The sequence below is a fragment of the Sardina pilchardus genome, chromosome 2, assembly GCF_963854185.1.
Source record: "Sardina pilchardus chromosome 2, fSarPil1.1, whole genome shotgun sequence".
Classification (NCBI taxonomy): domain Eukaryota; kingdom Metazoa; phylum Chordata; class Actinopteri; order Clupeiformes; family Clupeidae; genus Sardina; species Sardina pilchardus.
In genome coordinates, this window is record NC_084995.1 from 28,480,054 (window position 1) to 28,492,890 (window position 12,837).

Consider the following 12,837-nt stretch of genomic DNA (forward strand, 5'->3'; position numbering starts at 1 on the left):
TCAGGTGTGTGTGTGTGTGTGTGTGTGCGGGCAGCTGTGTGGGGGGGGGGGGGGGAGGGGGTGGAGGAGGGATGAGGTCAGCCGTCAGCGCTGGCTGGAGTCCCCTGGTGTCGGTCGGCGTGGGACAGGAGGCGCGCTCACCTCCGCACCCTGGACACCCCAGCAGCGTCTGTCTCCTGACAGCGCGTCACCCGGCCCAGATAACACACCGCCTCATCCCCGCCGCTTCTGTCCTCACTGTATACCGAGACCTACACACACACACACACACACACACAGGCATACGTACACACCACACACACACACGTTGACTGGGTACACACTCCCACATGCTGTGAGTCCTTCACCACACACTGCTCATAGCAGCCACCGCACCACCACCACCACCTGCACCTCCCGAGAGATTCCTCACGGCCACGTTTGCCCTCTCTTGTTCTCCTTCTCGTTCTCTCTCTCTCTCTCTCTCTCTCTCTCTCTCTCTCTCCTCTCCTCTCTTCGCTGGGGGAGAAAAAAACTCATTTATTCTGCATGTTTTCCCCTCTCCCTCTCCCTCTCCCTCTCCCTCTCCCCCCACCTCCCCTCTCTCCCTTCCTCCTTCTCCTCCTCTCCCGTCCTCTGCAGGAAATGTTTACTCCGGAGTGTAAATTCAAGGAGTCCGTGTTCGAGAACTACTACGTCATCTACTCGTCCACCATGTACCGGCAGCAGGAGTCGGGCCGGGCCTGGTTCCTGGGCCTCACCAAGGAGGGCGCCGTCATGAAGGGCAACCGGGTCAAGAAGACCAAGCCCTCCTCCCACTTCTTGCCCAGACCAATCGAAGGTAGGCCACTCGTCTTGAGACTTACACAGACACACACACACACACACACACACACACACACACACACACACACACACACACACACACACACACACACACACATGTCCAGCTAAAGCACCACCACCCCAGTCCAGCACACAAAAACGCTGACTAAAGTGCTCAGAAGCCTGTAAAAAAAAAAAGAGATTGGATACCTTTGATCATTCGTGTAGCTCTGATAAAGTTTTTAGCCCCAGTTCTGTCAGGAGACGGTCGCTGAGCAACAGCTTTATGCCCCCCTGATGTGTTCCCTGGCAAATATAGATCTGTCACACAGAGGAGCTCTAGCAGTCTCAAGCACTCCTGCATACTGCTGAGTCACTGTAACCACACTGTTGCTGCCTGGTCAAGCCATTTGATTATAGCTGCGTTAAACGCACATTATAGTGCATTTATGATGCAATCACATGACCATTATTATTAAGCCATAGCAGTCAAGAAAAGGAGTAAATGTTCATCATTAAATGAACAGAGAGCAAGCAGCATATTACAGCATGGTTATGATTTGACTGCCTTGCCTGCAGTATACTCTCATTTAAATTGCAAAAAAAAAGAAACAATGAATTCAGTCATTTTTTAACCATAATCAGTAAAAACATGAATTTATGGTAAGGGCTCAAAGTTAGATTACAGTATTTATTGCTCTTGTTTGGGGTTCAGGATACACAAGCTAAATGATTTAGCATAATCATATAATCAGGAGCATCTAATTCCAGACAGTGATGCCACCCTCAGTACTGATGGGTCTTGTTTGTGTTTTTGTCCGTCTGTGTCTGTGTTTCTGTCTGTATGTCCTGTGCAGTTTGCATGTACAGGGAGCCGTCTATGCATGAGATTGAAGAGAACCGTCGCTCCAGGAAAAGCTCAGGGACTCCTACCATGAACGGCGGCAAAGCGGTGAACCAGGACTCCACATAGCAGGGCTGGAGCGAGAGGGGTCCTCCCGGCGCTGCACAGACCCCCCCTCCCCCAACCCCACCCAGCCCCCCTCGCCCTGACGTCCTGCTGCCTCACCGCTAAGCGAAACCAAGACAAATAAAAACAACCAACCAACAAACAAACAAACAAACAAACAAACAAACAAACACAAAACTGACTTCTTGCCTGTGAAATCTTTTAGACGAATGCGAAGACAAAGGAAAGAAATGGGGGGAGTTTAAGAAAAAAAAAAAAAGTGACACGTTTTTGATCCCAGACTTGAACACACATTTTATGCAAAAAAAAGGAATGAGACAGGAAACTAAAGAAAGCATAGGTCTGCCGGTGGGAGCCGTGTTTTCCTCACGACGATAGTATTGCTTATCATTTTTGGATTTATGCTGTGGAAAAGAAGCTTTAAGACATTGCCATGTGTTCATTCTTCTGAATGCTCCTGCACCCCCCCTCGCGCTGATGTCTTCTACTGTTATTACTGCTTCTCCTCGTCTGTTTCTAGCCCCTCTTCCCCCCTTTAATTAATGTCATGTATTCTTTAAGTTCAAAGACAGAGAAAGTGTACATGGATTCGTTTTAACCTCGTTCGTTTGATTGCTTGACAGTGAATGCACTATTTCACTACCAGAGACTGGTGTGTGGGTATGAAGTGAATGTAAAATGGAGGTTTGGGTAGAGTTTGGAACGGATATCTGAGGAGTGGTGTGTGAGTGTGCAGCTTGAGGGGACAGAGAGGTGATGGAACGTTTGATGTTTCTTTGTCAGGGTTGCCACGGTTTCACCAGGGTTTGCCCCCGAAAGTCTGTCTCTTATTTAAGACCCGTTGAGTCATCCCTTGCTCCCACACTCCCTTTGTGCAAGTATTGTTTGAGTGAGTGTGTGTGTGTGTGCGTGTGTGTGTGTGAGTGTGTGTGTGTGTGTGTGTGTGTGTGTGTGTGCGCGCGCCTGTTTCTGAGAGAAAGAGAGAGAGAGCAACACACAAAGCGAGAGAGACTAAACAAAACACCCCTGACACTCTCTGGCCCGTGAGTTGTCTGTCAGATGTGAACCTGGGACAGTAAGCCCATCTCCAACAGGACAGTTAGCCGTGAACACACACACAAAAAAAAACTTTTCTGAGAAAAAATGTAAATATTCCAGTAAATATGTTTTGTATTTCCACTCTCAACACACTGACATTGCTAGAGGCTTCCGTGTTGATGAGATGAGTCTACTGAACAGTAACCCTAAGCGATGTTTAGTGAAAAAAAAAACCCACTTTTTTCTAAACAAAGCAATGCCTTCACCCCCAGCAGAACGACCATACTTCTCAGTAGCATGCACATTCTCATGCAGACCCGCTGTCCATGATCCAACTCAGGAAGCCTTTGCCTTTGCGTCGAGTCGGCTGCCACACGCACCTGCCCTCACCAGCCCTCCAAGCACAATGACGGACCGGCCCAGACCTCTAGGGGGCGCTGATGGGCCCCAGGGCCTGATGAGGGCAGGTGCGGGCAGCTCGCAGACTCACCGCTCTGGCGTTAGAACCCGGGATGCCGAATCCTCCCCCAGGACGTCCCTCTACTCGGCAGACGTTAGGTCCGGCCCGATCCGCAGCTCCAGTGAGCAGAGAGGCGGTGCTGATTGGGCCGTTAGATTGAGCTTGCGGGGGAATGCTGCGGGGTTAGGCTGGACCCTGGGGGTGGGTCTAACTGCGCCTGTGCGGACAGCTCTGTGATGCGGATCCAGCCCAACATCAAACAGCAATATCCAGAACTTGAACTGATGAGGGGGTCTCCCACTAGGGAATATGCTTTTTTTTCCATTTTTATCATACTTGGCATCAATAAGGGAGCTGTGTGTGTGTGTACTGTATGTAAGTGGACTGGAAGCTAATTCTAACCAAGTTACCAAAACATTCTTAGGCTACTGAATGTTCCCAGCCTCAGAGCACAGAAATATAACATCCCGTGCAGTTTGTAGCCCTGTGTGTCTCTTGTCTTCCAAATCAATGCAACAATTGACTGATTCTGCGGTTGCCATTGTTACAATTGTATGTTACCTCGATTACCACTCCAGGCTGCCAAACATGGGACTGTTGTACTTTTTGTGAGGCTGAAAAAAGACAATTCACGAAAATTGGTGTTATTTATGGTAGTAGCTAGTTACAATAAGATGCTGTCTCCTTGTAGTGAAATACATTGACATTTTGACATTTCAAGAAAGGGGACACATTTGAAAGAAACCTTTAACTCTAATGATCGCATAATAAAGTAAAATAGTGATCAGGTGTACTGTAGCTTACAGATGGAACTAAATTGCTACTATCCTGCTAAATGCCTCATTGGTTGGTCTTTCCAGTCATCTCACAGTCAGAGGCATTTAAAACATATCCTGAGGCCAAAGATAAGGGAAATGGGTTATCGATGTTGTTTCCACATTGGTGTGGGGAGCTGTATCACAGAGCTGCAACTTCAGGTGTATTTGGACCCAGCCGAGGAGGAGCATTCCTGCGCTAGACTGACTCACCTCCTGAGAGAGCTCAGGTGTCATTCACATGTCTTCCACCGGGGGCAGCAGGCAGAGCAGAGGAAGGGTCCGTATGAGGGACCAGAGGGAGACAGAGCAGCAGCAGCAACTAAATATGTATGGATGAAGGTGTGAATCACACGTGCAGTGTTTGGGATGCACAATGAAGGAGAAAGATGAGGCCAAAAAGAGTGAGGGTGGTCAGGTGTGTGTGTGTGTGTGTGTGTGTGTATGTGTGAATGTGCAATAAAGGTAGAGGAGAAAAAGCCAAGGTGTTTCAGAGGGAAACAAAGTACAGTGAGAGAAAAGAGTTCTTTCTGTTCGCTGTGTAAAATGGATGAACTTAATTTATTTTTATTTGTTTGAACATATTTTCACCTAAATGAAACACTATCATATATGCATCATGAAGTTATGAGATGTATAAAGAATATGCATTGAAAATGAAAAAAAAAAAACAGCAGAATGATATTAGAGATTGTTTAACAATAAAAGACAAATATGATATCAATCTGCCTTCTGGCCATATGTTTTTCTACCGCACCTGTGTTTGCCATGTTCCGTGTGCCAAGCCCGGCTCAGTAAACTCTGCATTAACCAGCCCACATAAATCACCTCTGTTCAGTGACCCTCTGTCTGGAGTCGGCACTCTCATTAAAAAGGAAACAGCTCTCTCCCTAAGTAGCGTTAGCGTTGTGCGCTAGTGTGAGAGAATGCGGAGCGCTCGGGCGCCTACCCAACGTGCCGTTTTGGGATTGTACACCAGTGCCCTTATTTCTTGCCGTCGTCATGGAAACAGACTTTCACTGCTGTCTGTGAGGAGGAGGAGGAGGAGGATGAGGAAGAGGAGGGAAGAGAGGGCTCCTGAGTCCCGAGTCCTCTGTATTTGTCCTGTGTGTGTGTGTGTGTGTGTGTGTGTGTGAGAGAGAGTGTTTGTATGTATGCTTGCATGTATGTATGTATGTATAAGTTTGTATGTGTGAGAGTGAGAGAGAGAGAGAGAGTAAGAGGATAAAAGTGTGTGTGTGTGTGTATGCGTGTTTGAGATAGAGAGACATGCATGGAGAGAGAGAGTGTGAATCTGTGTGTGTGCGTTTGATAGAGAGAGAGTGTGTATGTGTGTGTGTGTGTGTGTGTGTGTGTGTGTGTTTGCGTCTGTGTGTGTGTGTGTGTGTGTGTGTGTGTGTGTGTGTGTGTGTGTGTGTGTGAGAGAGAGAGAGTGTGTGTGTGTGTGTGTGTATGAGAGAGAGAGAGTGTGTGTGTATGAGAGAGAGAGAGAGAGTGTGTGTGTATGAGAGAGAGAGAGAGTGTGTGTGTGTATGAGAGAGAGAGAGAGTGTGTGTGTGTGAGAGAGAGAGAGGAAGAGTGAATGAAAGAGAGGAACTCTTTTATATATAACTTCACATTCATGGTCAGGTTCATTCAACCATCTGATGATATGCCAGTCAACAGCTGTCAGAATCAGGACCTCGAGAAATAAAACAAGTGTGTGTGTGTGTGTGTGTGTGTGTGTGTGTGTGTGTGTGTGTGTGTGTTGGTCGTGTGATTGTGTGTGGCATGCATAAAAATAATGTATTCATTGTAGGTCATACCAAAACTGAATAAAGACTATTCACTATTCACCTAGCCAAATATTCATCCACACACTCTCGTCCAATCATTGTCAGTCACTTATTTACTGTCTAAGACATAGTTTTATCTCATATTAAGAGATGAAGTGGGCTGAAGTAGATGCATCAGAAGCCAGACAATATTGTTGGCATGCTACTGGTTGACTGTGCAGAGAAACTACAGGTGGGGCTTTGTGTCTGGCCTCCAGCCTTTACAGTCACATCTGTTCTGGATGCCTTCCACATGCTCCAGTTCTATGACTCCATATATGTGTCTACTTACTCGTGAATCATTTCGGTGATGTTCCATATCACAAAATACTTCAGCGGTAAATATGGTGTGCTTCAATGAGTGTAGAATAGTGTACAACGGCCACCAAAGGAATGACTAGGATCGGTGTGTGTGTGTGTGTGTGTGTGTGTGTGTGTGTGTGTGTGTGTGTGTGTGTGTGTGTGTGTGTGTGTGTGTGTGCGTACTTGCGTGCGTGCGTGTGTGTGTGTGTGTGTGTGTGCGTACTTGCGTGCGTGCGTGTGTGTGTGTGTGTGTGTGTGTGTGTGTGTGTGTTTCTGTGTGTTTCTGTGTGTGTCACACACATGCTCAGTCTGAAATGATTTCAGCTTAAGGTCTTACATCTCAGCCAATCCCAAAACCCTTGCACAGTGGATTAGGCCATTATCAGCACAGGACACTGCCGCGGGAGAGCAGAGAGCAGAGTGGAGCCGCACGTCCAGCCCTGAGAGGGAGCTCACCTCGGCAGCACTTCCGCCAAGGTCAGGCCACTCTCCACAGCCACTCTGCACCGCTAACTCATTAACAACTGTATTGAACGGCAAATGCGGGAGCCTGAGTAGCCTGGCAATGCGTGTACTTTGCAGCTCTGCCACCCCTCACAGATAAGCAGCAGCAGCAGCAGCAGCAACTCTCTCCAAACCACCAGGTTCGATTGTGTGGTCCACGTGAGTGGCGCCGTCGCAAGTGAGGCGGTTATGCATTAAACATCCGCTCGAATATTCAGCCTCATTAGGGGCGCGTTGAATCTGCTACTGCTCTCTCCCGCACTGTCGTCCGCAACTCGTCTCTACCGGATTGTTTGGATGGAGGGCTTGTCCCGGAGGTCCTGTCTTGCTTTCCCTTCATCCGCATCCCTCAGCCGCTCTATGCAAACAGGGATGTGGAAATCCATCTCAGAACTAGAGCGGCAAGGATCTCATTAAAAAATAATTGGTCTCTCTTCGATTAAGATATGAGCGTGTGATGTTGGTGAACTGGCTTTGATCTGGGAGATAAGACTCCGTACGTTGCTTCCATTCCAGATCGGTGGTTCAGAAGGATTGTCATTTTGGCCTGACTTCCTACATTTCACATTTCTCTCAGTTTTTAGTGTTTTTTTTCAAGCTACACAAAACCACATTCTCTGTCTCTGTCCCTGTGCACACACACACACACACACACACACACACACACACTCAAACAGAGAGAGAGAGAGAGAGAGAGAGAGAGAGATACATGTCTGTCTCTCTTCCTTTCATCTCCCCCTCTTTCCTTGCTGTCTGTGTGGAGCTGCACTCCACTCTTGGTATTTCCCCACAGACAGAAACGGAGCTGTCTGACAGAGAGCTGCTTTTCCTGTCCTCTCCACTCCTAGTGTGCCCTGCTGAGTTCCTATCTGTTCTCATGCAGACCATGTGAACACTCACAGGGGCCAGTGAGATTAAAGCCTGCAGAGAGACACACAGCAGCCAGACACACAGTGGGATAGATACGCAGATGTATAGACAGACCAACTGAAACAGACACAAAGGTGGAGACAGAAAAGGTATATTTTAGTGTCTATGTATGCAATGTATGTTATGTATGATCTTATTTACATGTGTATGCAAGTACAGTCATGGCCGAAAGTGTTGGCACCCCATGCTAAAGTTCACTAAAAAGAGGAATATAAAATCATCTTTTGGAAATTGATCTTAATGCCTTAAGTAATAAAATGAGGACATATCTAACCTTAAAGGACACCATTTTTTTTTTTTTTTTTTTTTTTTTGTGAATGAATAATGTATCATAAATAAATAAATGTTCTTCTTTACGTTAAATACTGGGGTCATATTGGCACCCCTATGTTAGCCCTATGTGCTCAATTCCCATAGAGGCAGGCAGATTTTTATTTTCAAAGGCCACTTGTTTCATGGATCCAGGATACTATGCATCCTGATAACGTTCCCCTAGGTCTTTGGAGCTAAAATTACCTCACATCATCACACACCCTTCATCATACCTAGCGACTGGCATGGTGTTTTGGTAATTCTTGTTCAGTTAGCCTATTAGCCTGCTTGATGCTCATTGAGCTCAATGCAAATCAAACCAGCTAATAGGCTGACTGAACAAAACTGAGCAAAACACCATGCCAATCTCTACAGTAGGCTAGGTGTGGTGAAGGGTGTGTGATGATGTGGTGCTATTTTAGCTCCAAAGGTCAAGGGAACGTTATCGGGATGCATAGTATCCTGGATCCATGAAATAAGTGGCCTTTAAAAATGAAAATCTGCCTGCCCCTATGTTAACCCTACAGTCATTGTCAAAAGTGTTGTCACCCCATGCTAAAGTTTACTAAAAAGAGGAATATAAAATCATCTTTTGGAAATTGATTTTAATGGCTTATGTAATAAAATGAGGAAAAATCCAACCTTTAAGGACACACCAATTTTCTTTGTGAATGAATAATGTATCATAAATAAATAAATGTTCTTCCCAAAATACTGGGGTCAAAAATCTTGTCACCCCTATGTAACCCTATGGGAATTTAACACATAGGGTTAACATAGGGGCAGGCAGTTTTTTATTTCTAAAATTGACCCACATCATCACACACCCTTCACCATACCTAGAGATAGGCATGGTGTTTTGTTCAGTTTTGTTCAGTTAGCCTATTAGCTTGTTTGATTTGCATTGAGTTCAATGAGCATCAAACAGGCTAATAGGCTAACTGAACGAAACTGAACAAAACACCATGCCTATCTCTAGGTATGGTGAAGGGTGTGTGATGATGTGGGTCAATTTTAGTTCTAAAGACCAAGGGAACTTTATCAGGATGCATAGTATCCTGGATCCATGAAATAAGTAGCCTTTAAAAATAAAAAACTGCCTGCCCCTATGTTAACCCTATGTGTTAAATTCCCATAGGGTTACATAGGGGTGACAAGATTTTTGACCCCAGTATTTTGGGAAGAACATTTATTTATTTATGATACATTATTCATTCACAAAGAAAATTGGTGTGTCCTTAAAGGTTGGATTTTTCCTCATTTTATTACATAAGCCATTAAAATCAATTTCCAAAAGATGATTTTATATTCCTCTTTTTAGTAAACTTTAGCACGGGGTGACAACACTTTTGTCAATGACTGTATGTGTTAAATTCCCATTAGGTGCCAATACTTATGCCCCAGTATTTTGGGAAGAACATGTATTTATTTATGATACATTGTTCCTTCACAAATAAAATTGGTGTTCTTAAAGGTTGGATATTTGAAGTTCGTTTTGAAGTTTGAATGCTGATAATGTTAGGAACTGAGGAGACCAGTTGCTAGAGTTTTGAGAATGAAATGTTGTCCCATTCTTTCCCACTATAGGATTCCAGTTGCTCAAAAACATTGGGTATTCTTCTTAATCATGCTTTTCATTCCATAAGGCACCTAATTTGACAGGACTGGACGGCAGACAGGCCATTTTAGCACCTGGACTCTTCCTCTATGCGAAATACTGTATAAATATGTGCAGAATTCATTTTGGTGTTGTTTTCCTGAAATATTCAAGGTCTTCCCCCAAAAAGACATGGCCTGGATGCTAGTACAGTATATGTTGCTCAAAATCTGTGTACATCATTTAGAATTGATTGTGCCTCTTGCCAGATGTGGAAGATGTCCATGGCATAGGCACTACTGCACCTCCACACCATCATAGTTGCTGGGTTTTGAACTGAGCATTGTAACAAGTTGGATAAGTTGGACAGTTGGATAGTCTCTCCCCTTTAGCCCAGAGGAGTCTGTGGTTTCCTGACAACAGGACTTTTCTCCACTTAACCTTGAGTATCAAACTGTGCTCATAGACAATGGTTATAAGAAGTTTTCCTGAGCCCATACAATGATTTCCTTAACAGAAACAGATCTGGTTTTCATGCAGTGCCATCTGAGGTCCAAAAGACCATGGCCATCTAACATTGTTTTTCCGCTCTGTCCCTTGTTTGCAAAAAATCTCTGGATTCTCTTAATGTTTTAATGATATTATGTACTGTAGATGATGAACTCCCTAAATACTTCACAAACTCGATGTTAAGAAGCATTATAATTATACTATTTCATAATTTGTCCAGACAGGTTTGCACAGAGTGATGAATTGTACTTTTAAGAGACTCTGCCTCTCTTGGATGCTCTTTTTCATACCCAATCAAGTTGCCAGTTACTGTAATTAGTTCTGAAATAATCCTCCTTTTGTGTTTTCTTTGCACATCTTTTCCAGCATTTCGTTGGTCCCGTCCCAACTTTTCTTTAAACGTGTTGCTGGTATAATAGTCAAATATTTAATTTTCAACATTTGATGTTGTCTATGTCTAAGAGTTTATGAGACTTGCAGAATATCACAATCTGTTTTTTTATCTGCATTTTACATAACGTCCCAGCTTTTTTCTCATTTGGTGTTGTATCCCATGGTTTTTAAATTCGTATCATCCTCCATGTGACAGACACGCTTCACAGTCAGAAGTGCAGAGACATGGCTGCTGCTGAAGTACAAATGCTGGAAGAATGCCAAAGAAGAATAGCACTTTGAGTATTTCTAGGAGTATTTCGGGTTAACCAGAAGTAACATACAAGTTGTTGAGCAGTTGCAACACAATGAACACCTACCAGCATTTGAAAAAGTAGCACAGGCAGCAAAAATGTACAGCAATAAAGGCAAGCAAAAGTACAGCTGGTCTACTCACCAAGACAAGAAAAATGCTATTTCAGAGACATTTGAATACATTTTGGAAGCAAAGTATATTCTTTCATTTTCAATATGGATTAGATTGAACAGTTCATATTTAGTTATCTCAAGTGATAATGCTCCATCAGATGTTTAGATTGTATTAAAGTAAATATTTATCTATCTATCTATCTATCTATCTGTCTGTCTATCTATCTATCTATCTATATATGAAATATGTAAAGCATGAAAATGGTCAGGCAGAATGGATACAAAATGCATGTTTTCTGCAATTGTTTCTTTGCTTTGTGTCTTCAGGTATAGAAATCTTGTTTATCAAGTGCTTTCACCAAGGAGGGTAATCCATTTTTAGCCAGATAAAACAGTTTCACACATTTATTATTCATTGCATCATGGAGCAGGAAACAAGGCTGTTCTCTGGTTATGGGGATAAAATGAATAGGATTTTAACTCAGAGGTAGACACGCAGCATCAAATAGACGGCAATTAAACTTCTCCCTCTTGGTTTGCTGTGATCTAACAGATTCGAAAATATTGTGTCATTTATGTAACAGTCTGCTTCTGGAAAAGTGAAGCAGTGATATTCAGTATAAAACTTGGGAAAAACAAAAGTTTTCTCGTACTGAGTGCAAATCAGTGCAGCCAGCCTCCAGATATCATTTGAATTCCAGCAGCTTCCTTGTATATCTGTGAGGAAAGCACATAGCCTTCCTAGGGCCCTGTCGAGTTTTATTTCCCTGTCTATGGAGCTCAGTTGCAGCTCCTACACCTACTGCCCCACCAGCCAAGGACATCAAGAGTGTATCTGAACGTCTGACAGTGCAACGAGAAGAAAATCACTTTTCTGTCTGTGGTCCTGCCTCCCCCTCCCCCTCCCCCCCAGCTGATGATGTCAGCACGAAGCGAGTGGACGCAGCCACCTCTGAGATGCGGCGCTCTGGAGGTCGCCCGCCCTCCGTCCGCACCATTTTTCACGTGGCGCTGTCAGCCGAAGGAGGAGAGCGGCAGATTAATGTGCGCCACAGCGCTGATGGATCTCTCCCACGTCCTTCCCAGACGACTGGGACGAGACGACTCCATTTCTGTTCAAATGGGAGACTTTTTTAGATGACATTCTGCAGTGCTCTCCGAGGGTGGACGGAGAGGGATGAAACACTGCCATGTATCCTTGATCTCTAACAGACAGGGAAGGTGTACTGTACATGTACAGTACATGGATGACTCTGACAAGCTGTGGATGGAGAATTTGCAAATGTTCTGTTGCTGAGAGAGTGGGATGATTTATTTACAGGTACCCAATCTGATGGATCATATGCCATGGTCTGATTAAAATTTAAATGAGAATTCACGATACTCTTTCACATTGGAACTCTCTCTTAGTAGCAGCCTTCTCCATGATTTATCACCACTTCTTATATCAAAGAAACATATACTTCACACGTGCCATCAAAGTATATAGCACTGATATTTGGCCTCACATGATGGATTTGCATACATCAGTCTTGTCTACCCATCAGCTGTTGGGGACAGGGCAGTCAATGCTTTTCTGGCTGCATCAAGCCCCACTCTGAGAGGACCCAAATCCTTAAGCACAAAACACAGGCTTTCCTCTTTGCTCCCCGTAGAGTCCCAGTGCGAACGCTTACGCAACGCCGGGAGTCTGCGAGAGCATTCATCACTGTGACAGCAAACATGACACTGGCAAGCAAAGCACCTCGAGCCCGCAGCATCAGAGGCAGCTAAAGTGAAGCGCCCGACAGCAAAGCCGTGCAATCACAAGGCACTGGTTCCCATCAGTGCTGCGGTAACAGTATTTTTTTTCTTTGAAGGGCACTGTGTGAAAGCACAGTGGAGAGAGGAACTCCACAGCAAGCAGCCTTCTCTGAGCAGCCACTGAACAGGAGAAGGAGGGAAAAAAACGGAGGTGTATGAGATAAAAGCCAACATCA

General features: G+C 44.6%; 1 protein-coding gene across 3 annotated transcripts in view; it reads left to right on the forward strand.

Annotated features, from left to right (window-relative positions):
* fgf12a (fibroblast growth factor 12a) overlaps window positions 1–1,789 on the forward strand; it is a 30,898-nt gene extending 29,109 nt beyond the window's left edge. For all 3 annotated transcript variants that reach the window (XM_062524760.1, XM_062524745.1, XM_062524754.1), the window contains 2 exons: window positions 622–820; window positions 1,662–1,789. In XM_062524760.1, coding sequence (XP_062380744.1) covers window positions 622–820; window positions 1,662–1,777 — 315 coding nt within the window. In that variant the 3' untranslated portion in view covers window positions 1,778–1,789. The remainder of the gene's footprint in view (window positions 1–621; window positions 821–1,661) is intronic.
* The last annotated feature ends 11,048 nt before the right edge of the window (window positions 1,790–12,837 follow it).